The 26710-nt window shown below is 40.3% G+C and overlaps 2 protein-coding genes across 4 annotated transcripts in view; one reads left to right on the forward strand and one right to left on the reverse strand.

Annotated features, from left to right (window-relative positions):
* CENPP (centromere protein P) overlaps positions 1 to 26710 on the reverse strand; it is a 362315-nt gene that overhangs the window by 271695 nt on the left and 63910 nt on the right. The gene's annotated exons all lie outside the window — the stretch shown is intronic.
* OGN (osteoglycin) lies at positions 6686 to 26399 on the forward strand. The gene is made up of 6 exons (XM_065408731.1): positions 6686 to 6856; positions 17404 to 17500; positions 20796 to 20954; positions 22840 to 23042; positions 25476 to 25571; positions 26229 to 26399. The coding sequence occupies exons 1-6, from the start codon at positions 6686 to 6688 to the stop codon at positions 26397 to 26399; spliced, it is 897 nt and encodes a 298-aa protein (XP_065264803.1).

Below are 26710 nucleotides of genomic sequence, written 5' to 3' on the forward strand. Positions count from 1 at the left end.
CGGTCTGGGAGAAGAGGCTCAAATTTAGGCAGAGAGTCCCACAAGTTAAAGTCATATCTGCTCAGCAAGGCCTGGTGGTTGGCTACCCTGAGTTGGGAACTTGCCGAGGAATAAATTTTTCTACCAGAGGAGTCCAGTCTTCTGGCGTCTTTATTTTTGGGGGTAGGCGCGGGCTGGCCCTGTCGCGGTCTGTGGTTTACCGACTCTACCACAAGCGAGTTAGGTGCCGGGTGGGAATAGAGGTACTCATGGTCCTTGGCCGGCACAAAGTACTTCCTTTCAGCCTTCTTGGAGATTGGGGCCAAGGAGGCAGGAGTTTGCCACAGGGTGTTGGAAATGTTAGCTACACCCTGGTGCAGGGGCAGAGCCACGCGGCCCGGTACCGAGGGGGACAACACGTTAAAGAGGGAATCGGAAGGGCCCTCCATTTCCTCGGCCTGCAGCTGGAGGCTGGATGCCACCCGCTTTAGCAGGTCTTGGTGTGCCTTAAAGTCCTCCTGAGGGATTGATGGCGGGGGCGCCGTTATGGTGTCGTCCGGTGCCGGGGAAAGGGCCAGCACGGAGCTGTGGGCCTCAGCCAGTACCGGCGGGTCGGGCCCCAGATCAGAGTCCAGGCGCAGGTTCGCCGACCCGTGGCCCGCCAATCTGTCTCTTAGACGGCCGGACAAGGCTGATGGGGCCTGAGACGCTCCGGTGACCGAGCGGTCCCCCATCTGGGCGGCCATCGGCGGCCACGGTGCCCATTGGCACCACTGTCCCTGCCACGGGGCCCCTTGCCACTGACCCGGCTGCGGGCCCCGTGGTTGTAGTTGCCCCGGCTGGGCTGCGCGGGCCGGGGATGGGCAGCTGGGTGCCGAGGCCGAGGTCACCATCAAGCACACAGTCTCACTGGAACGGTATGAGTGGCGGTGCCTGCGATGTTGCCTCCCTCGGGACCTGGACCTCGATGTCGAGGACCAGTACCCGCCCGAAGTGCTACTTCGGTACCCATGACGGTGGCAGGAGCTCCGGTGCCGAGTCATCACGAGGGGACTCCCGAGCGCGACATCTAGTTGAGCGGGAACTGGAACGAGAATGACGACGTCTATCCCATCAAGAACGGCTGCGGTAGTCGCATCGCGAAGGGAAACATTCCCGGCGCCTCTCTCGATGCCTGTGCTCGCTGGCAGGTGGTGTAGAGGGTCCCCAAGACTCCTGCGTGGGTGGTGACCGGGATGGCCTGGTCAGCGTCAAGGGAGGGCGCAAGCTGCTGGACGATCGGTTGCTGCGCGCCGAACGGTGCAGGGAGCGGCGCTCGGAGCAGGAACTGTGACCCGCAGGAGAAATCTGATGGGCACCCAATGGGGGCTTGCCCCGAGACCGGGGAGCCGTCACCGGCTGCGCACCTGAAACCGGCAAACTCATAATGTCCTTCGCAGCCTGCATCTCCTCCAGCGTCGGCTCCGCTCAACACGAGTCGGAGGCTTTGAGCCCGGGGGGACCATGGGCTGCCCGACGTGGGACCAGCCTCCCCTCTTTCCTTGTCTCGGCGCTGCTGAGAGGTAGGGCCCTTTCCCTGTTTCTTGGAGGGGGAGCGGTGCCGGCTGGTAGAGGGGGCCTCGCTACGCACCGACGATGCAGCGGTGGGTGCCAAGTCTGCCCGGCGTGCCGGAGTTGGGGCCAACGCCGATTCCATCAGGAGAGCACAGAGTCTAATGTCTCTCTCCTTCTTGGTCCGCGGCTTGAATGACCTGCAGATCTTACAACGTTCGCTGATATGAGTCTCACCCAAGCAGCGGAGACACTCAGCGTGTGGGTCACTCCTAGGCATAGAACGGCGACGGGAGTCACATGACTTGAAGCCTGGGGCACGGGGCATGCCCCGAGCCCACTCTAACAACTGAAGAAACAATTCCAGGAACGGTACCACTAAGGTCGAGTAGAAAGGCTGCAGCAGAGCTGGAGCACAAAGTTCTGACTACCTTCACTGGCAGCAAGAAGGAACTGAGGGTGGGGGGAGTGCGCAGCTCCCCTTATAGCGCGGTATAGAGGCGCCACTCTAGGGGTCGCACCGGCGCTCCCCCAGTACGGGTTCTGCTAAGGGAAAAACTTCCGGCATCGGTGCACATGGCGAGCACGCACACCTACTGTGGAATACACATGAGCAATCACTCGAAGAAGGAACAAGATGTCCACATCCTTAGCTGGCACAAAATAGCATCTTTCTGCTCTTTTTTGTGTAGGGGCACAAGTTGGGAGTGTGTGCCAAACAGTTCTGGCTGGTTCTAATATGACCTCATTGATTGGGAGGGCCACCCTGGTCAGTCCCCGTGGTTGTAAAATGTCCAGAAGTCTATGTGGAGGGTCCTGGACCTCCTCTAGAGGGATTCAGTGATGCTCTGCAACAACTCCTGATATTGACAGTGGTCATCCAATGGAGAAGGCAACAAAGAAGTGACCGCGTCATCCAGGGATGATGAGAAGGCTCTCATTGGAATCAGCAGAACTGGCTGAGAAGAAGGGGAGGAGTGGTACGACTCCTGAGAGGGATCCGGGTGCCTGCCATAGGGGTCCCAAGGGCCCCAAAAAGGCCAGAAGGAAGGATGCACCAGTTGTGGTACCCCCACGGGAATCAATATGAGGTGTCTGTAGTAAGGGTCATAGCCAGAGGGATAGTAATGTCTTGGCTGTCTGCCAGGGCTCCTCTGCCTTTGGGGAGATACTGGTGCAGCTACCTCCTCTGACTCCTCCGACAGTTCCACTGGTAATGGCAGTACCATTGCTACCGAGGTGCTCCAGCCCAGAGGGGGCCTCTCCTGAGACAACAGTACCGATCCCTCCTCTGGAGTAAGGACATCTCTCAGGAGGGCAGGGTCTGAAAGGAGTGTAGACTGCGGATAGAGGAAGAAGATATCCCGTGGCATTACAAAGATCTCCGCACGGCCCAAAATCTGAGGAGTTCTAGTAGAGGGACCTGACAGGCCCGGTTCAGCTAGTCAGATGGTCTATGGATAAATGAGGCAGTGCAATGATGCATCCAGACCTGCACTTGTGGATGGGACTAGCGAGTGTCTGTCTTTGCACGCTGGTACCGCAGTCATTGTCAGAACCAGCAGATCCCTCTTCTTCCATGCCTTATCCTCCAGGTTGGGGTTCTTTGGCAGAGCCAGTTCTGTGGGTTCCATATGTGACATCTCACCAGATCTGGACTGGCTTGGAGATTTGAACAGTCCACTGTGGGGCTCTGTCCTTATGCCCATGCGAGTACCTCTTCCTCTCATGGGGAGACCTGTGTGATGAGTCCTTGGGAATCGATGGTAAGGGCTCTGCTTCGAGGCTCATGCTTGGAGGGGCACTGCTGGTCAGCTGAGGCCGATGTACGGGGGGCAGGGGTCTCCTGGGCCCGGGTCCAAGTGGGGCATCATAGCCTCTTCCATTAGCAACTTTTTCAGTCAGAGCTCATGGACCTCTCTAGTTCTGGGTGGCAAGGATTTGCAGATACTGCACTTAGCAGAGTTATGTGCCGCCCCCAGACAGAACAGGCATCGGTGATGCTCATCGCTGAAGGACAAGGAGCGAGAGCAGGAGACGCAGTTTTTGAATACCAGGACCCTGGGCATAGTCCCAGGACCGGGAGGATTTCCCCCCAGCTGAGAGGTAGCGGGGGGAGGTATGCTATTCAGTACTAAATTCTATACTAACTAAAATTCTTAAGATATAAATTATTTCCAATTAAATTTTTACAAGTCCAGCAACAGCAACAGAGGACACAATTCCAACTCAGGCCATGCAGTAGTAAGAAGGAACTGGAGACATGTCAACCAAACTGCCTTATACCCTAAGTTGGGCGCATGAGGAGAGCTGCTGCGCATATGCAGGTCAATGGACATTGCTTTGAAGAAAATTCTGGACTCAGATGCATGGTGCGCATGCTTATGCATGTGTGGAATACATATAGGGACTATTGCTTGAAGAAGAATGGGAAGTTCCAACCCTTAGCACAGCTGGTGAGATGGAAATGAGAAGGAGTCAAGGTGGTCCTGCCCCTTAATCCCTTAGTTGCAAGCATGAAGATGTACAGGGCAAATACACCACCCCAATTGTATTGTTAGCAAAAGTCTCCGATTCAAGTGCACTGGGAGCACATAAACCTACAGTGGAATAAATGTTTTTTACTTTCAGTTGTTCCAATTCAGAGTCCAATTTCCACAGCTACTGTGTTAAGCTTCTGCACATCATACTTTTTCTGTTGCAGATCATCTGTATACCAAGGTGAACTGTGAAGGTGGAGTAAAGGGAGAGGGCCTTTAAGAGTCACCATATTGATTACTGAAGAGCCAACATTGTTATCTCCTACAGGGCAATCAATGGAGTGGTCCACTAGCAGCAGTCTACCTTAGAATGCTAAGGAACCCAATCCGGCCCATTAACCTATGAGGTCAAGACAATACAACAAAGTCCACCTGCCACAACGGGATTAAAGGTGATCCCTGACTTCAGCCTGAAAGTTATTTCAACTGTGTGTTATAAAAGCGATTCTGATTCAAGATGCTCCGACTCCAGCCTATGTTTCATAACATACTAGGAATGTGATTATGGTATGACAACTGAGATCATATCTAGGCCATTTTGCCTCATTTGCATATAGAAAGAAGTCAACAGACTTTTTTTTCAAAACAAATCACATTTCTGAGTGGTGAATGGCTATAAACTGCAGAAATTTAAAAGCAGCAGATGTTGCATATAAAAATATTCATTTCCCCAGTGAGAGCTTCAGGACAAACATCTGGTTTCTTAACAATAAAGTAATTACAAAAATATGTCACCTACATCCCCAACAGGTTCACCCTTTATGCTCAGTGGTATATTCTCAATTGATAGAGCTTCCAAGAAAATTGGTAGTCTAAATGAAAAGGGGAATATAACTTTGTATTTTGCCAAATATGTTTTTTTTTGCTGTATGTTTTTTAAAGACTCAAAAAAGCAACTTTGTAAACTTTAAAGTCAGTCATCTGGTTCCCATTTATCTTGACTGCCAAAAATATATAACAATTAAAAGGACAAAAAAAGGTATGCAACAGACATTTAGAAAACTGGTGCTCCTACTTCATATCTAAATCATAAGCCTTGATGCAAATTACTAAAAATTCCTAAATTACTAACACAGAATTTCCCCCAAAACAAACATACATTGTAAAAACATCTTTCCAACATGTTGTCTAAGAAGTCACTGAAAATACATACTTTATTGAATTAACAGACTGCAAATTATAAGATATAGCATCCTAAAACCAAATAAGTTGTATATTTTTGTGTTTAACCCCTAATATCACTAGGAGAAAGTAACAAAACGGATAGTACCGAAGAAGTCTGAATCTGCTAATGCTGACAAACTTGCATTTCATGCTTAAAACTTGGACCATCTCTAAATACAAGTTGTAATGCAACATTTTACTGTTCATAAATGTGACTAATATAGAATACATATGTTTGGGCCTATCTTTGTCTCAAATCAGAAAGCAGCTGCTTTGTCTCTTAGCTAAAATATTAGACAAAATGAAAAACATATGACTTGATATATAGGTCTTCATTTAATAAATTAATATTTTATTTACTAAAAGAGGTGAAATGATTAGGCATGGTAGAGCAATACACATTGAATATGACCAGTTTTAGTAAGTAATATTTCAAGTTAGATGAACTAGACAGATTTACCACTTATTAAAATTAGTCTGAGTACAACCCCCTGCTCCAGAATATTACCTCTCACCCAGGAGAAGAATGCTAGCACAGCCTTCTTTACCTCATGGGAAGTGTTTTAAGGCTGGCAATCTCTGAAGTAGTATTCGTTTCAGCATCTTGGAAATAAACCACAGCTTTATTCTCTTATTCAGCCACGTGGGATTAATGCATAGATAACAATATCTATACTGAAGAAAATCACAGGAGAACTCAAACTCTGCTACAACGGTAGGTGTTCTTTTCTAAGAAAACATCTTAATCCACAGCTCATCTAAAACAGTTTTAACTAAAGTAACTACCATATCAATTTCATTGGGAAAGTACAGTAGAAACCTTTCAAGTTTACTTAGAAACTTATTACTTCTTGATTTTTTCAGTGAGGGTACAAACAATGACGTCCTCTCAATTTAAAAAAATATATACGCATTTTTCTTTTGTTCATTTTCAAATCCAAAGTTTCCATAGACAAAAGACTACAAATTTCTTAATTTAAATTAGCTTTGAAAATCATTATTTTGAACTTCTAAATAAGATTCAGTCTTTTTGTTTTTAACAGTTTAACCACATGCATGCCAAATATTTCAAATACTGTTTAACAAAATTTTCTGGCTATCAAACAAAAATGAAATAAATATGATATCTTGCTAAATATGACTGCAATGAGGTCAGCATTGCCCTCATTATTTGGAAACTAGTAAGCTTTTATTTATTACTTCTTAATATATCTTTTGCTGTTAAGTGCAGATTTTTATAGGGCTAACATCTAATTAAAGAATACCAAGAGTTAAAAGTTGATCCCTGTTTCTTATGCATTAGAAATCCCTGCCAACAAGTCCTCTAGGCTTTAAATATTGTTTTGACAGATTGCATTTTTATTTCCAGTCACAAAGAAAGTGTTCTCGATAGTCAACACTACCATTTCTTCTCCAGCTCAGAAAAAGCCAGACTCATTTTCTCTGCTAAAATGACGACTTTGCAGACTATCTTTTTTTTATTTTTCATTATGCCTTTGGTGAAGTTAGTACCACCAATTCAACAAGAGTCACTCAATCTTTATGAGTATGATACAGACATTTTCGAAGAACTGTTTAAACAAGATTATGAAGACAAATCCCAGGATGCAATAAAGAAAAAGGTATTTCATTTATATTATAAATTAGTTATATAATCTTTTAAAAACCTGGCAAGCATTATGAATGAATTAGTTGTCAGATCCATGTATACACATTTTACAGAAAATTCTTGTAATGATAGGGAAAAGGTGGATCACTTAAAAATTGAAGCAAAGCAAAAATAAAATCACAAAAGCATTCTTAACTATGGTTTTCATTAAGGGTCTGAGAAACCCAGAGATATAGGCAATCACAAAATTGATGGCTGACACACCATTCTTAGATCCCTTACCCTGGTGTGCCCAGGTATTTCAGAGATCTCAAAAGGATATGTCATGTCCAACAGACAACAAGGTGAGCCAAAGATTGAAAATCAGCATGTAGTTAGACTTAATTCAGGATTTTTGTTTGTTTGTTTTGATGTTATAGTAGTATTTGAAACACTTTCATGAAAGTATGTACCATACATGTAATATATCATAAACCATAGCAGTTCTTTCAAGCTGGCACACAATCAATTGTAATATAATACAGCTTTTGTTTTTTAACTTATAGTCTGTAATAGCTCTGAGTGATTGTATCCTACCAAGCAACAATAGGGAATCATTGCAATATTAATACTCTGTTTGTATGGGCTGAGGGGGATAGAGAAGAAAGAGTGCACTACATCAATCCTCAGCACCCCCTAATGACCAATTGTGAGTGATGCTGCTGTCAATCCTGATGCCCAGGAAGTCAGGTACTTAACAAGAGATATACTCAAGAAAAGGAAGGAAGATTTAGTGCAAAGTGTCAACCTAAAATACAAATCTCATAGCTCTGTTCAGACTACTCCTGCTTCCTGCAGCTCCCATTGGCCTGGAGCAGCGAACTGTGGCCACTGGGAGCTGCGATCAGCCGAACCTGTGGACGCGGCAGGTAAACAAACCGGCCCGGCCCACCAGGGACTTTCCCTGAACAAGCAGCAGCCCTAGTTTGAGAACCACTGATGTAGACATCCCTGTTTGGTGTTTGTCCAACCTGGTCTTAAAAACTTCCAATGATGGGGATTCCACAACCTCCCTTGGAAACCGATTTCAGAACTTAACTACCCTTATAATTACTAAGTTTTTCCTAATAGCTAGCCTAAATCTCCCTTGCTGCAGATTAAGCCCATTACTGCTTGTCCTACCTTCAGGGGACATGGACAACAATTGATCACCATCCTGTATAATAGCCTTAATATATTTGAACACTGTTATCAGGTCCCCCTTCAGTCTTCTTTTCTCAATTTTTTTTTTATTATTTTATTTATTTTTTTAAACTTTTGCTCACAGGTCCGGTTTTCTAAACCTTTTATCATTTGTTGCTCTTATCTGGAGATTCTCCAATTTATCCACATTTTTCCTAAAGTGTGGTGCCAAGAACTGGACACAGTATTCCAGCTGAAGCCTCCCCAGTGTTGAGTAGAACGAGACAATTACCGCTCATGTCTTACATACAACACTCCTGTTAATGCACCACAGAATATTTTTCACAACTCCATCACACTGTTAACTCATGCAATTTGTGATCCACTATAACTCCCAGATCTTTTCCAGATAGTACTACTATCTAGACAGTTATTTCCCATTTGATTTTTCCTTCCTTCGGGACGTACTTTGCACTTGTCTTTACTGAATTTTAACTTGTTGATTTCAGATCAGTTCTCCAATTTGTCAAGATCATTTTGAATTCTAGCCCTTTCCTCTGAAGTGCTTGCAACCCCTCTGAGCTTGGGGTTATAAGTATATTTTTCACTCCATTATCCAAATCGTTAAGGAAAATATTAAATAGTACTATACCAACCACTTACCCCTATGGGATCGTACTAGATACACCCTCCCAGTTTGACAGCAAACCACTGATAACTACTCTTTGAGGATGGTCTTTCAACCACTCATGCACCACCTTAAAGTAATTTTATCTAGACCATATTTCACTAGATTACTTATGAAAATGTCATGTGGAATTGTGTCAAAAGCCTAACTAAATTCAAGATATACCACATCTACTGCTTTCCCCCCGTTCACCAGGCCAGTAACCCTGTCAAAGAAGACAATTAGGTTGGTTTGGCATGATTTGTTTGTGACAAATCCCTGATAGCTATTCCTTATAACCCTATTATTCTCTAGGTGCTTACAAACTGATTGGTTAATAATTTGTTCCAGTACGTTTATTTCCAAGTGTCCAAATTAAGCTGACTGGTCTATAATTCTGCTGGTCTTTTTTGTTTCCCTTTTTAAAGATGGGTACTATGTTTGCCCTTCTCTAGTCCTCTGGGACCTCATTTAACCTCCATGAGTTCTCAAAGATAATTGCTAATGTTTCCGAGATTACTTCAGTTAGTTCCTTCAGCACCTTCAGATGAATTTAATCTGTCCTGCCCAACTTGAATATATCTAACTTATCTAAATATTCTTTAACCTGTTCTTTCCATATTTTGGCTTGCAGTTATGCCTTTAATATTGCCTTTTTGAGAAACTGCCAGATCTCCTGAACTCCTTAAATCCCTTAGATTTTCTTCCCATGAGAGCTTACCTGCCAGTTCTCTAAATTCGTTAAGTCTGCTTTTTTGAATTCTATCTATGAATCTTTATTGTGCCGCTTTCGCTTCTTGCTTTCCTTAGAATCACGAAATCCATTATTTCACCATCACTTTCACCAAAATTGCCTTCTACCTTCAGATGTGCAACCGATTCATCCATGTTGGTCAGAATGAAGTCTAAAATGGCTGTTCCCCTGGTTATTTTGTCTGTTTTCTGAAACAATACATTCCAAAAACTTATTGGAAATTTTGTGTTTTGCTATATTACTTTTCCAATAGTTAAGTCCCCTATTATTACCAGATCTTGTGTTTTGGATATTTCTGTTATTTGTGCTAGAAATGATTCATCTACCACCTCTAGTCAATCAGTATAGGTTATGGGTTGCAGCAATTATACAATCAAGTCTTATCATACTTGTTTTTACATTAATTCCTCTCACTTCATCTTTCTTCAAATAGTTCAGCTGTTAACCTAAAGCATACAGTAGATCTTTGCTTTATTCTAAATTTGTGTGAATCATTTCTATATCAGGTGTTTATTTGGTTACCATAGTAATGAAAGAATAGTTGTCTTTTTTGCAATTAAAACATTGATTTACACAAACGAAAGGACTGGAGACCACTTAAACTAGATGTATGAACAACTGATAGCTACCTAAGAAGTCAACAGCCTTTACAAAATTACTGAAAAGACTAAAGCTTAATATAAGCAGGCAAAGCATCAGATGATATGTACTTTTTAAATTATTTTGATAAGAGGGAGACTACTTCATGACCAAAAAGCAAAATGAGAAGGCATATATGTAAATGGAGGAAATGTCAGTAGATATGTACTTGACTGATTCAAATGCCCAAATCAAAGTCCATATAAACAGTGCATATAATTAAACTGAAAGTCTACTGTAGGCCACTCTGCATAGTAAAGTGTTAGGAATGCAGCTGGTCATTATTTCCATCAAAACAGTTTTCCACAGACAAATATTTCCTTGCAACAAAAAAATAAAATAGTTCCTTATGTGCTACAAGTATGTCTAAATATGTTCCAAAATTCCAAATAAAAAAAAAAAAGGTAAAAAAGATCAATACTTTAAAAGGCCCAATAATTTGTGACTATTTGCTTCCTGACTATTTCTACCACTGAACCTAATCAAAACATGTGACCACAGTTTTTTCTGGCCTAATACTTTTGTACATGCCCAATTGAAAATCTAGGTTTCATATGGCCAATTTCAATCTGTAGCAATGTATTTAAACTCAGTTATAAACCACTGAAAATAGTGATTTTTAACAGAAATGCTAACAGACCCTTACTAAAAGTGTGTAAGTATCACCACTGTAAAGCCTTTCTTTAAAGTGAATTTAGTATTCTGTTCAGATAAGCATTGAGATGAAACTGATTATAACATTTATTAATTGAAACCATAATATATGTTATTAGCTCTATCTTTGGATGCACAACTCCACTCTGTCAACACAAATACTAAATTTAGAAAAAAAGAAAAATCAAAAAGGATTGACATTTTAATTAACTCTTATCTGCATAAACCTGCATATACATATGTGCTGTTTTACCTACAGAGTCAACTAAGCTTTACGTTCTACAAAAGAAAATAATTGTTGATCAAAACAAATTCTATCACTTAAAAATTAAAAGCAAACACTCAGAACGAAGGGGGCAGGGCTTGCCAGCCAACAAAATGAGACAGTTCAGTGTGGAGTTCAGCTTTGTCAGTGGGTCTGATTCCAGTTTTCTGTTTTTTTTGGAACAGTTAAGTCTGAAGAGAGGATCAAGGAGAACTCTAGCCCTACCATGGCGCTTCTTTAACAGGGTGGCCTAAAGCATAATAGCCTAGATACTATTTTGAAGAGGAAGGAGAGGAGGAATGGAGTAGCTTGAGACACTACATTTTTCAAAGAAAGAAAAATGGAGGCAAAGGGCAGGGCAGAGATTGGGCCACTACTATTTTCATACGTTGGGAGCAGGAAGAGGAGCAAAGCACTGAGCCAGAGCTCTTTTAAGAGTAGTACGGAGAAAGGTACAGTTGGGGGGCCTTCTGTGCATCAGAGACAGCAACAAAGGAGATAGGGGCCCAATATAAATTTGCTTATTGTGTGGATGGGGCCAATTAAGTTATTTACGGAAGAGGAAAGACATCTGAAAGTTTCAAAGAATGACTTAAAAATAGGAGGAATAGGGGCAGCAAACTGGTTCATGTAAACTCCAGGACAGAGAATGATACCAAGTAATGAAAAAAGAAGAATGCTAACTCAGCAGTTTAAGATGTGTTCATTATATCTGTGTAACACCATAATTTTTTTCTATTATAATATTATTTCTGTTCATAAAGGTTTGAAGATTAGTTTTTAAGATGTATGTAAAGATATCAATATTTCATTCACATTGCAAGTTGTGATTCACTGTCATTGTTATTCATATCAGCAATTTTAATTCATTATGGCTTGGACTGATTATAAAAATTCTCTGAAGTGAATAAATATGATGAAACTTATTAACTCACTGCAAGTAACAAATGACAACCACGATACAAGCACTACTTCTTTGTGTTTAAAATAAACCTTCAGCTATATGGAGTGACCCTTAACGTGCTTTAGAGTGGCGAGTCAGTGACTTTACAGAGGGAGGAGAAAGTTGTCAGATGGCACCAGATTTTATATGTAAAAAGGCAATTTTTTTTAAATACTTATGTGCAAATCTTGCCTGTACCTCCATAGCTTCAGTCTTTTTTGGCAGCTGGACTAATGTGCAAAAGGGACGGAAGACAAAATATAGGAGTAGAGTCAAGGATCTTTCTTAGAATCACAGAACCATAGGGTTAGAAGTGACCGCAAGGGTCATCTAGTCTAACCCCCTGCCAAGATGAAGGATTTGTTGTGTTTAAACCATCCAAGACAGATTGCTATCAAGCCTCTTTGGAAAACCTCCAGTGAAAGAGCTTCCACAACCTCCCTAGGCAGTCTGTTCCATTGTCCTACTGTTCTTACAGTTAGGAATTTTTCCTGAGATTTAATCTAAATCTGCTATGCTGTTGTTTGAACCGATTGCTTCTTGTCCTCCCCTGTCTGGCAAAGAGAGAATAACTTTTCTCCATCTTTTTTATGTATTTCAAGCCTTTCAAGTATTTGAAGACTGCTATAATCTCCCCTCAATCTCCTCTTTCCAAACTAAACATACCCAGTTCCTTCAGCCTTTGCTCATATGACTTGCGTTCCATCCCTTTGGTCGCTCACCTTTGGATACTTTCCTGTTTCTCTACATCCTTTCTATACACGAGTGACCAAAAATGGACACAATACTCCAATTGAGGCCTAACCAGAGCCAAGTAGACCAGTACTATCACCTCCCATGGTGATTTGCATACTATGCCTCTGTTAGTGCAGCCTAAAATTGCATTTGCCCTTTTTTTATTATTATTATTTTTGCAACAGCATTGCATTGCTTACTCGGGTTGAGGTTCTGATATACCACAACTCTCAGATCCTTTTCAGCAGTGCTGCTGCCAAGCTAGTTATCTGCCATTCTGTACTTGTGCATTTGGTTTTACTTCCTTAAGTGTAGCACCTTTGTCTTTGTTAAATTTCATTTTGTTGCCTATAGCCCATTTCTCCAAGTTATCAAGATCCCTTTGAGTTTTAGCTCTATCTTCCAAAATGTTGGCAATTCCCCCAAGCCTTGTGTCATCAGTGAATTTGATCAGTATGCTTTCTATTCCTACATCCAGCTCATTAATAAAGATGTTAAACACCTGACCCAGCAAAGATCCCTATGGAACTTCACTTGAAACCTCCTGCCAACCTGACAGCATTCCATTAATCATTACTCTTTCTTTGCAGTTGTTTAACCTGTTCTGTATCCACTTAATGGTACTCCCACTGAGCCCACATTTCTCCAGCTTACTTATCAAATGTCATGTGGGACTGTGTCAAAAGCCTTGCTGAAGTACAGGTATATTATGTCCACCACATCCACCAAACCAATAACCCTGTCAAAGAAGGAAATCAAGCTGGTTTGGTATGATTTGCTCTTAGTAAATCCATGCTGGCTGCTAGTGATTACACTTCATCCTCCAGATATTCACAAATTGAATGTTTTGTAACTTGCCCCAGTGTAAGAGGCCATGGAGCCTACTGCAGCCATTACGATAAACCAGGGGTCGGCAACATTTGGCATGCGGTTCGCCAGGGTAAGCACCCTGGCGGGCCGGGCCAGTTTTATTTACCTGCTGACGCGGCAGGTTCGGCCAATCGCAGCCCCCACTGGCCGCGGTTCGCCGTCCCGGGCCAATGGGGGCGGCGGGAAGCAGCGCGGGCGAGCGATGTGCTGGCTGCGGCTTCTCGCCGCCCCCATTGGCCCGGGACGGCGAACCGCGGCCAGTGGAGGCCGCGATCGGCCGAACCTGCCGCATCAGCAGGTAAATAAAACTGGCCCGGCCCGCCAGGGTGCTTACCCTGGCGAGCCGCGTGCCGAACGTTGCCGACCCCTGCGATAAACTGTCACCTGCATTGCTGTTCCACAGCTACTGTGTGGCCTGGTTGGGCAGTAATTGCTTGTCCTACATCATTTCAGCACTCTCTCCAACTACTTGTGCCAGTTGCTAAGTAAAAGATTTGCCCCACAAAGATTTTTTTTTTTAAAGTATATGTAATTCAGACTTGATGTATCATAAAATTCTATATTCTTATGTAGTTGCAAATTAACTAGTTATGCAGCAACGACTGTTCAAAGAAAAACACCCAGACCTCTTAGATCAAGGTCTATCACTACATTTACATTACTATGAAGGCAGCATTCCAAAAAACTCTTAGTTCAGGTACAACAGAGATCATGGACTTCACACCTAATAACTCTGGGCAGAGTGTCAAAGCAACATCAATTTTAAATTTATATGTTTGTTATATTTCTAAATTCAATTTCCATCTGAACATATTGTATCTACTGTTGCTGCAATTTACACCTAAGTAAAATAAAACTTGTGTATTTGACAGTATTTTGTATATAAACAGTTTCACTGTTTTGCTGATAAACTTCCTGCCTCCTGTGGAAACCACTAATGAGCTCTTCTCTGAAGGGAACTTACATGCACACTACAGCCGGGATCGACGCTCTGAGATCGACTCACTGGCAGTCGATTTAGCGGGTCTAGTGAAGACCCACCAAATTGACAGATCTCTCTCCAGTTGACCCCTGTACTCTACCCCCAATGAGAAGAGTAAGATAAATCAACAGGAGAGTTTCTCCCATCAACCCCCCGCAGTGTAGACCCCGTGGTAACTCGACCTAAGGTACGTCGACTCCAGCTACGTTATTCACGTAGCTGGAGTTGCATAGCGTAGGTCGACTTACCGCGGTAGTGTAGACATAGTCTTAGGCTCTGCAAGAGGTTACTTACCAGAAAACAGCAGCAGCAAGACTGAAACCGAGGCCTTGTCTACACTAGAAAGGGTTTGCTGGTATAGCTACATTGGCTAGTGGAGATAGAGTTTATATAAGCAAATGAGGTTTTTTGCTCATGTAACTGCATTTACACTATGGCTTTTGCCAGCATCGCTTTGTCAGCTAGTGGTAGGATTTTTTCCCCCCCACACACTCCTAATCAACATAAATATGCCAGGAAAACTTTTAACACTAGGTGGGTTTTGCTGGTATAATTAAACCAGCAAAACTATCTACTTTGGATGCAGTTTTATCAGTATACAAGTAGGGCTGTCGATTAATCGCAGTTAACGCACGCGATTAACTCAAAAAAATTAATCATGATTAATCGCAGTTTAAATCACAGTGTTAAACAATAGAACACCAATTGAAATTTATTAAACATTTTGGATGTTTTTCTATATTTCAAATATTTGATTTCATTTTACAATACAAAATACAAAGGGTACAGTGTTCACTTTATATTACATATATTTGCACTGTAAAAATGATAAACAAAAGAAATAGTATTTTTCAATTCACCTCATACAAGTACCGTAGTGCAATCTCTTTATCATGAAAGTGCAACTTACAAATGTAGATTTTTTTATTATATAACTGCACTCAAAAACAAAACAATATAAAACTTTAAAGCCTGCAAGTCCACTCAGTCCTACTTCTTGTTCAGCCAATTGCTCAGACAAACAAGTTTGTTTACATTTACAGGAGATAATGCCATATATTTCATGTGATAGCAGTCTCTGATGATGACTCAGCACATTGTTCATTTTAAGAACACTTTCACTGCAGATTTGACAAAATGCCAAGAAGGTACCAATGTGAGATTTCTAAAGATAGCTACAGCACTTGACCCAAGGTTTAAGAATCTGAAGTATCTTCCAAAATCTGAGAAGGATGAGGTATGGAACATGCTTTCAGAAGTCTTAAAAGAGCAACACTCTGATGCGGAAACCACAGAACCCAAACCACCAAAAAAGAGAATTAACCTTTTGTTGATGGCATCTGACTCAGATGATGAAAATGAACATGCGACAGTCCACACTGCTCTGGATCGTTATCGAGCAGAACCTGTTATCAGCATGGAAGCATGTCTTCTGGAATGGTGGGCGAAGCATTAAGGGACATATGAATCTTTACCACATCTGGCAAGTAAATATCTTGCGACACCGGCTACAACTGTGCCATGTGAACAGTGGAATATGGAACTATGGAAAACACTGTTAACATACAAAAGATTTCATAACTAGTTTGGAACTTAGGTGCTAACCAAACTTACTCTCTTTTCACGGAACTCACTAAAGTTAATTTTGTACCCAAAGTAATACTTCAAGACTGAGGTTTTGTTCCCTGTAATCATTTGCTGACTGGGCTTTGTGGGTCCTCCGCCTCAGTTGAAGTGATGGGCCTTACCATCCCAGTACCCAGAATAGGTACACACCTTCCAACTTCTGCAACAAAGGAAGCAGCCGGTTTTCAGACAAGTCTCCTTTCCCTGTACAAACTGATTCACTGCCAGCGAAGGACCATCCTGTGAACTGAATAAGGCAGGAGTCCGGTAGAAAAACTAGTATGTGATCATATAATTAAAAGACCATATCATAATGCATACACACAACGGGGCACAACTGATGTTTCATAGGCAACCTTAATTTTAGCATTTCCTAACTTTTGGGTGCTTCATTCTGCAACCTTAATGTTCCTTTAGTATTGTATTTTGTGGTTTAATTTCCTATATTTTTAAAAAAGCAAAGGGAAAAACAAATTTAAGAATGGCTAACCACACTGGCCCAAACTCTGGTCATCAGCAGAGTTAGAACCATTACATACAATACAGAGACCTCTACCACCTAAGCTAATGGAGTAACTAATAGCAATAATACGTTGTCTTCCTCTATGTCAGCTAGTCATTATTGAGGGAATGACACACTTAGCCACCAGGTTAAAGTACCTTGCTGAACTGGAGCAAATATCTGCAAGGGGATAGGTTTGGAAAGTAAAGTTTACATACACTTGATAAAAGATATTAGCATGTTCAATGTTTCAGGAGAAAAATTCTCACTGACTTTTTATTCAGAAGTGTATTTTATTTGACTGAGACTATTTATGTATATAGATGGTCTCAGTGTATTAGGATTGTTATCTATTTGCAAATAGTCTTTTGAATGCTGATGTTTAAGGCCAATTTGAAATCTAGTCAATTTCTAAGATTAAGTTAAGACCAGTTTCAGGTATACTCCTGTTCCATAATCTCCTCCTTCTCCTCATTATTTGTTGTTTTATAACATTTTCCTATTTTAGAAATTCTTCTCTTTCTCCTCTCTGTGTGCGAAACTCACAAACAAAAGGGGAAACTGGGTATATATCAAATGCTGTCCAAATGCATGAAATAAACAATGTTTTTCTCTAATTTCTTTCAGTGAGAAGTATTCATTATAAGAATAGTAAGCAGCATATTTTAAACTGTAGTACAATATTTAAGTTTGCCTTTAATGGTTTGGTTTAATGGCTTGCCTTTAATGAACACTCCATTTTTATTACCTTTGTTCTTAAAGGGAAAAGATGGCATGATTGTTTCTCCTGACTCTAACATACAGCTGGAACTGCAGAGAGATGAGAGTGTACCTAAAGTACCACCAACCAAAGATACAAGTAAGTTATAGAAAAGTTACATTATTAAGCTTTCTAAAATAAAATATTTCACATAAAAAAAAAAGAGTTCAGTGAAGGACAACTGCATATAGCATTCATCTTTTCATTTATAAACAAGGTTTTCATGAGCTCGGTGGGATTTCTGCTAACTCTGGGGTGGAAATTTTAAAGAAGCTCCAGATACATTCTGAATACATGCAGACCAGTTTATCTGATGCTCCTATCACATCCTCTAGGAAAACACACATATTGAATGGCCAAATGAAAGCATAATAAAGCTAATAATATGAACTAGACAATCAGGCAAAAATAAGTCGACTAATTCATGTTGAAGTGAAATTCGCTCACCGCAGCCTGTATGTGGTGAGTCTTTGGCTGGATGGCGAGACGTAAAGAGGTATTACCCTTTAAGGGCTCTCTCTCAACAATAGGTGAGGGGAACAGGGACAGGTCAGGGGAGGGGTCACTGCCCTTTCTGCAGACTGGAATGTAATGAGCGTGTTTAGAACCCACACAGCCCTGGAGAAGCTGTTTTTAACCTGGATCAGGCTGGCAGCTCCCACTCACCCACCCATAACATTTGCAAAAGAATTGGATTTCTATACGGCCGGCCACAGGCATTACTCTAGTCGCCCTTTTTCTTAGTGAGCTGGAAAGGTATTTTTCCCTCACCACCAGATTGGCCAAGACAGGGTGGGGTGAATTTTTTTTTGCCTTCCTCGCACTAGGTCTGGGACCCAGTAGAGTGTGTGTGTTTGAGTTTGGGGGCGGGACTTAGGTTATAATGTCACAACTTCGTAAGTAATAATTGTGCCAGATGTCCAGTGTAGATAATCATTATGGAACGGATACAGTTATCAGATAAAATGAACTGGCAAAGAATTTGAAAGAAAGGATCCCTTAAGGGACCTGTGTAAGAGGGAATGTTGGGACTCCTACATCTGGAACAGCATGAAAATCTCTCTCCTTTCCTAGCCCCACAACAGGATGGTTGGGACCAGGTTGTGGATTATGTGGAAGTGATTACGGAAATAATCATGACCTGCATTATACAATTTATTGCAGGGTTCTTTCAGATATCTTCAGTGAATAAAATTGTAGTCTAATTACACCACATCCATTTCCTGCTGTCTTTCTTATGGCATGGCCAGACAATGGGTGAAGTGAAAAAGTAGAGAGACTTCTATGGAGAGTGATCTGCTCTCAGCACCTTAACTTCAGAGAGGAGCAGAATATGTCTGTACTGTAGCTAGAGAGAGCTTAACTTGACAGAGCTTTAGACGTTAATCATGGTTAAGGTTTCCGCAGCTACATTCTCCACTAGCTCAAATTTCCCAGTAGTTTTCAACTGTATCCCCACAAATAGCTTTTCTGTAATTAACCATGATGTGGTCCACATGTGAAAGGAAAAAATAAATAAAATAAAAAATAATAAAACCCCCACCTCAAACCCCCATATCCTTATCAAAAATAAATAAAATAAAACAAACCACTCGTGGGTACGACTGCTATCTAGAAATCCAGGATCAAACAATAATTTAACAAGAACCATAAGTTAAAAACATTTTAATCAAGGAACAATTATAGCCTCCACCATCTACAGACATTTCCCCAGCCAACCAACATTCTCTGAAATGAATCATCTGCCAATTAGTTCTCATCCAACAGTGAGCAAAGCTAGTGCACCCTCCAACTCCAATGAAAGAGTCATGCAATGTTGGTGGTATATTGATGACAATGCTTCTCCAACCACTTCACTATTTCCTGTATTCACAAACAAATTGAGCAATTGGAGTCTAAGGGTAGAGACCTGAAATCACAGGCAAAAGACTGAATGCAAGGCTAATGAATGGGGTCCAGTATTAACCTCAGGAATCTCTCAATGGAAAGAAATAACTGAAGGCTTACCAATTCTCAGCTTGCCCATACCTAGCAGCCATTTCATCAAGACTTCATTAGTTATGGGTATCAAAAACTGCCAATTGTTCTAGAAGGATCTTCTTTGTTAGGTGGATAGCAAAAAGAAAAGTACCACCTATGTGCCATACCCAGATATATGTGAAAGATGACTAAAGGTTTCAATACCACAAAGAGTTAGAAATTAAAACAAACAAAAGTTGTAGCACAATTGAATTCAAAGCTGCAACATTAACTTTGAGGCAAGGCCTGAATATTCCATGATTTCATGAATGTGCAATTTGCCTTAGCATCCTTTGCTGCCTTCTGACTTTGCTGCAGAATTGTGCTCCAGAATCCAAATATTGTCCTATTCTTATACATCTCTTCCCAGCCCTTGAAAACATGAAACAATTAGAAATTGATAGTTTTCATCCTGAGCCTGCAGAATATCTGAAACAAAAGGTCAAAGGCACAAACTGCCCCATTACATCAAATGAGTTGTCTGAAGCCTAAAAATAAAGTAAACACCAACATTAAGTATTTCACTGCTAATTATTTTAGCAGACACAGCCAGTAAATGGACATTTCCCTCATTTCCCAAAATGTCTCCCAACGAGCCAAAAGCTTCAAGTATTTCCCTACTCAACTAACAAAACCTTCAACTTTCCCATACAAACTTCTAAAATGCAGTTATGTTAATATAAAAATCTTTGGCACAATGGAAATTAAAACAGCAGTGACAAAGTAAAAACAATTAATAAAGTATTGGGATATTAATTTCACTTTTTTAATTTAATAAATTAATTCATTGCCTATCTTTTTCAATGTAAATCAAACTGGCCAGAAATTTCTAATCTGCCACAGGATCCAAGGAACTTGAAGTATTTATGTACTGCTTGCACAGAGCACACAGGCCATGCTCATAAGATGTAGGGTAATTTATGGTCTCACTCTCTGACTGGTTCACGTGAACGCTTTTGCTTTTCTAAGATTTTTTTTTCTAACGTAACTTCCACTTTGAAAACAATCGTTCTTAAGGAAGGCAAGTGACATTACAATCAGTTATACTGAATGCTTATACAGCTGTAATCATTTCAAATCAATTCAATAACATAGTTGAGTAACTCTGATAAATGGTGCTTCAGGAATAGATTAAAAAAAGGAAGCTAGAATATGTAAGTAGAAAAGTGCAATTCTCCATACAAGAAATGTCTAAGAGAAAGGATTTGATGACTATGACGTCTTTTTTGACCCTACTATCTTGAGAACAAATATATAAAATCCTGAAAGACAAACCTTAACTCAGTTAACTTCTATTTTTTGTATTAGTTTAAAGATTGATTGCCAATCTTTTAGCTTTCTACTGATACAAGAAAATAAAATTCTTTGTTTGCAGATTTGCCCACTTGTCTGCTGTGTGTGTGTTTAAGTGGATCGGTATACTGTGAAGAAATTGATATTATTGCGATTCCCCCTCTGCCAAAGGAAACAGCCTATCTTTATGCACGATTCAACAAAATAAAGAGAGTGGCAGTCTCAGATTTTGCTGATATTCGTAAGCATATTTAGACTTTAATCTTTTTAATTAGGTGATATGTGCTTATAGTTTAAAGTTAAGTTCTTCCTTGCATATGGGGGGGGGGGGGGGATACCAAAACAAGATACATTTCATATTCATTGTTGAATTCCACCATTGCATTAATATGTATTATATATAACACACTACTATTAGAAAGGAACTGTAAAAGCAAATCTGAAAACCTAGCTAAGCCCAACCTATGGCGGGCGGAGGAGAGCGGGGGGGAGGGGGGGCATAGTTGTACATATATGACAAAGCTCCCAGTCCTGATAATATCGGGATGTCTGGTTACCCTAATTCACAAATACCATGAACCACATAAGTAGTGTTGTGTCTCAATCTGGGTTGTCTTAAAGGAACCAGAAAGTATCAAGAGGAATTCACAGAGGTAAAGAAAATATACACTTTTATTACTTCAAACCTTTTTCTGTGCTGATTGCCCTGCTCTCCCTATCTAATTAGTAGGAACATACAGCAGAGAAACCTGATCTTAACTAAAGTTAAGCGTGTCACCATTAATGCAATGCTAAATGTTTAAATTAAATACCAAGCTCTCAAAAGTGAAGAAATTCTACAAGTTAAGATTTCTGTTACATTGTCAAGTCCATCTCTTTGTTCATATGCAGTATTATTTATTCTCTTCTTTGTTGAAAGTGACTTTAAAAGCATTTGTCTTAAGAACTGGGCTTGCTCCTTTTTGTGATTCTTTTGGAAATATGAAGGAGGCCTGGAAAGTTTATTTTATTTATTAATTTTTCTTATGCTTATCTTTTACTGTAGAAATTCAAGTATGTTCTTGGCTGAAAGAGATACTAGCTAGATAACTAATCAAATGGTGACAGTTCTAAGGCCAACAGTGTAGAGAGAAAAGAGAGGGGATTTTGTCAGACTTTAAAAACTGCTTTTGTTTTTATTTACCTATTTAACCTCAATGACTAATTAACATTTGGAAGGACACGTTTGTTGAAAATTCACATGCCTTTTTACTTATATTCACCCTATCTGGGGATAGAATAAATCTCTTGGAATCTGTGTGTTCAATTAAAGTGAACATACACATCAAGGGGACTGAATTAAAGTTACACAGGCAGCTACTATTATGGCATTTCCAAACCTTGAATGTTTAACTTGGCAATCTTACTATTCTTTGAACAGTTTTCTTCAGTGTAATTTCCTGATTTTTTAAAATAACAAACAGAAAAAACAGAAACTACATCAAGTGGCACCCTCCTGACCCCCCACATAGGTGGTCATCTGGAACAGGACCCTTAGATCCACAGCACAAACCTCTTATCACTTGAGCTAACAAGTAACCAGTAAAAGTAGTAGGCTTTTATTCTCTGTGTGGATCAGTCACTAATCGTTAGCCTCTTTACAAACCTCTAGTGAATATGTGTGAACTGAGAGTTTTTCAGATGCTTATATCTTGACCACATTTGGATGGATTTTCACAGGGACAAGAGGCATATCCCTAAAAAACGGGCAACTTCTGTGCCAAATTTCAAGTTCCCCTCTAAAGGATGGAGACACTAGAGCTTCTCAATGAAATGGTTAGATGTATATAATTTTAACTGGGAAAAACTACTTATTTTTCCCTAGCCTTGCTCTTGGCTGAACTGTTTGTTTTGTTTTGTGTTTTTCAGCCTAAGGCATTTGTGGAGAATTTTAGCCCAAACAATTAAAGTTTTTAAAAGTTATAAGAAACTGAAAACAGGGACTTATAATGCAAAGTGTTCGGCAATCATATTTATAAGCATTTCTACAAGAGCCACTTATAATAGGAGTATATTATGCTTTACTGCGTTTTACACAGCACGAAAAATAAATGTAATATTCGAGGTTTTGTTTCCTTTATATAAAGCTACGTTAAGAAGAATTGATTTAACTGGAAATATGATAGACGAAATTGAAGACGGTGCCTTTTCAAAGCTTCTGTTATTAGAAGAACTTTCACTTGCTGAAAATAAACTGATAAGACTTCCAGTTCTGCCCCCCAAGCTAATTACATTTAATGCAAACTACAACAGAATTAAGAGCAGAGGTATCAGAGCAAATGCTTTCAAGGTAAGTAACAGAGGTTATAAAAATTGGAGTAACTTACATAAAATTAGATAAATAACCATTATTATAGATGTAGTGTTTAAATATTTGTAAACTTTACTGTAAGCCTCTGAGCATAGGTATAGGAGGTTTTTCAGATTTTTAAAACAGTATGCTTTTTATTTAAGGTATATGGAATAACAGCAATGCTCTGTTAATGATTCAAATTAGTTTAATTTTAAATAAAATTTTGCCCCTCCTCACTTCTAAAATCCACATAAAAAAGTACATCTGGCCTCCAAATTGGTAGGTCAGATCAGGGGCCAAGGCAGAATTTTAATTTTTTTTAACACACTAGGAAGTGAATTGGACAGGAGCTCCTGAAATAAGACACTCTTAAAAGAGTTTTTATACTAAAAGATTTGAGGAGGACCAACAGCCTCTCCAAACCTTGTGATACTTCCTGTGGAAATGTCCTTCCTGCACACCTCAGATGATCTACGAAAAGAAGGGAAATGACACCCTGGTCTCCTACAGCTACCTGTGATCTTATTCAGTACCCCCCTCCTCCAGCATTATACATGCGAGTTCTGATTATCTGCAAGAGAGGACAATTTTTCCCTACCCCCATGACTCAGGAGGCCTATTAATCTTCAATGAGCTTCCATTGGTTCATCCCAGGCCTGAGTAGCTTATTTTGGTTTGTCTGGGACTGAGTAAACTACTAATACTGGGAATTCTGAGGAGTATCCTAAGAGTCTGGGAAATGCAGGTAGGAGAAGTGAGAACATGGAGCTAAGCATCTTCAGGTTTACTAGTAGGATCCTAACAATCCCAATAAGGCTTTTAGTGAAAAATACTTGTAGCCTTAACTTCACCTTAAATTTTTTGTATGGAAATAGTTCTGTAGCTATGGAGAGCTATTACAGTGTTACATAATAAGCTGTGATTACGTAACTAAACTAAACAGGGCTTGATTTGGTTCTAATTGTGAATTTGTATGTCAGGTTGTTGGCACAGCAACCCAGAAAAACATGTTGATATATGGCAAAAAGAGATTACTCAAAATAGAAGTCACTGAAAGCACCATGACACCTGCTCACACCAGTCACAATCCAAAATTCTTCACCGCAAGAAGGACATAGCCCACCTTGGTATTCAGCTACAAGGATGGTTATGGAAAGTGAGGGAAAACATTAACAGAGCAACAACCAACAACAAAATATCATTACAATCACAAGAAAGGTTAACATTAGAGGATATTTTAGTCACAGCCATATTCAAATACTCTTAAATAAAGCTATGCCATTAAAGCCTGAAGTTTAATAGAACTTGTTTTATTAAATTTTTCAATCTCTCAAAAATGTAATAAATCCTGTTCAAGCAATTTCTTAGTATGTTAGGGCAGTGGTTCTCAACCAGGGGTACATGTACCCCGGGGATACACAGAGGTCTTCCAGGGGGTACATCAACTCATCTAGATATTTGCCTAGTTTTACAACAGGCTACATAAAAAGCACTAGCTAAGCAAGTACAAACTAAAATTTCATACAGACAATGACTTGTTTATACTGCTCTACATACTATACACTGAAACTAAGTACAATATTTATATTCAAATTGATTTATTTTATAATTATATGGCACAATTGAGAAAGTAAGCAATTTTCAGTAATAGTTTGCTGTGACACTTGTATTTTTATGTCTGATGTTGTAAGCAAGTAGTTTTGAAGTGAGGTGTAACTTGGGTACACAAGACAAATCAGACTCCTGAAAGGGGTACAGTGGTCTGGAAAGATGAGAGCCACTGTGTTAGCATATTACATACAGTACTTCCAACAAAAGAACATTTAAACAGGATGGCTTTATGGACATATATTAGCCAAGGTATGTATTCAGAAGAAAAATGCTGATATCTATTGTTAGACAGGCATGGGCTGCAGGTGGAGCCCCAGACTCTGTTCCCCCCCACGGCCAGAAACCCGAGCGCCCCTCTGATCGGAGGAGCCCCAGGCCAGCCGAAGCCCTGAGCTTCCCCCCACCCGCCCACTGCGCCTTCCCCCTCCCCATACTCCAAGCCACCCCAGGGAAAAGCGTCTCATCCGGAAGAAGCTTTTGATATGCCCCATGCAGGTTCTGGGACGGTATGTGCTACTCAGCTTTCTGGGTTCATCAGTAATCTCTCTGGAGTCCAGGGAGATTACTGATGAACCCAGGAAGCTGAATACCACATACCGCCTCCTCAGCCAATCCGGAACCTGCATGGGGCATAATAAAGCAAAAGCTTCTCCTGCCAAACCCCACAACCGGGGGTCCAGCGGCAGCACCAGGGGAGAATGAGTCTCTTCTGGCCTATTATACCTGCTGCCCATGTAGACAGGTATAGGAGGGACTGAACTACTGACAGTGTAATCAAGGAAAATCAACACTAATTTTTTTTCTCCTTTTTTTCTACAGAAGCAGACCAATTTGTCATATCTCTATCTAGCACACAACACACTGGAATCTGTACCTCTTAACTTACCAGAGACTCTGCGTGTTCTGCACCTTCAGGTCTCAAAATATTTTTTTAATATTGTACAACAAAGGGCACAGACAATGATTTAGCTAAAATAAGACCACTCTTGCTTTCTTTCATTATTTGTTTTCAATTTGGTTCACACTGTTGTTGTGTTACCATCGCCCAAAAACATTCCACTGAAAACTAAACATTAGTACAAACATGTACCTAAATATATTTAGCACCATAGCACATGTGCTCATCCTATCTTTGAAATATTAAAAAGCAATAAAGTAGTTGAGACTTCAAATAATTCTTCAGAATAAAGTAAAATAGAAGTTCTCCTAGCTGTTTGGTGGCTGATTGTAAGTGTAACGCTGGAATTTGTCACTACTTTGTCTATAAACACTGTTTGTTTCTTTATTTAAGGGCAGTCACCGGCCACAACGAGCAATAGAATAACCCTTTGTCAACAAAATGTACTGGATTTCAGTACCAATGTAAAATTACTGGTTAATAACTGCACTCATAGAATAAACCCTTCAGAAGACATAAAAACAAACAAACTTAAGAGTCAAATTCAAAAACAACAAAATAAAAAAAAAACAAGAAAAAATGAGAGACATAATTAATTATTGGTAAGATTCAGATACTTTCATGTAGGTTTTGATGCTGAAACATTTTCAAACTATCTTTGTTTTGTTTTGCAGTTTAACAACATAACCTCAATCACAGATGACACATTCTGCAAATCCAACAACACACGTTATATCCGTTCGCGTATGGATGAGATAAGAATGGAAGGCAACCCAATCATCTTGGCAAAACATCCTAATGCTTTTTCTTGCTTGAAAACACTGCCTGTAGGAGCATATTATTAACCGCTACCTATTAATTATACATGCTAAAAACTTAAGTATGGTAACAGATGATCATTCCTGTTCCTTTTTTAAATGACTATATCCTTTCCCTTATTAATTATGTTTTTCTATATACCTAATGAACTTTTAATCATGTTAAAAATGTAGTTCTAGTCTGAAAAATCACTATGTAAAAAAACAGCATCTGCTCACTTGGCAGACCCAATACCACCTGTACTTTCAGATTCATGTAAGTTTAGGACAGTGTCAAAAGTATGGGCTTAACCCTGCAACACTTACTTCTGCAAGCATCCTTTACTCATAGGTATCAT

Source organism: Emys orbicularis, chromosome 7 (genome assembly GCF_028017835.1).
Source record: "Emys orbicularis isolate rEmyOrb1 chromosome 7, rEmyOrb1.hap1, whole genome shotgun sequence".
Lineage (NCBI taxonomy): Eukaryota > Metazoa > Chordata > Testudines > Emydidae > Emys > Emys orbicularis.

Bases quoted from the DNA above. Each gene is read 5' to 3' on its own strand.
- OGN (XM_065408731.1), top strand. From the start codon at position 6,686: ATGACGACTTTGCAGACTATCTTTTTTTTATTTTTCATTATGCCTTTG. The intron at 6,857-17,403 runs GTATTTCATTTA...TTGTTCTTAAAG, and splicing joins AGGATGCAATAAAGAAAAAG to GGAAAAGATGGCATGATTGT. The intron at 20,955-22,839 runs GTAAGCATATTT...CTTTATATAAAG, and splicing joins CTCAGATTTTGCTGATATTC to CTACGTTAAGAAGAATTGAT.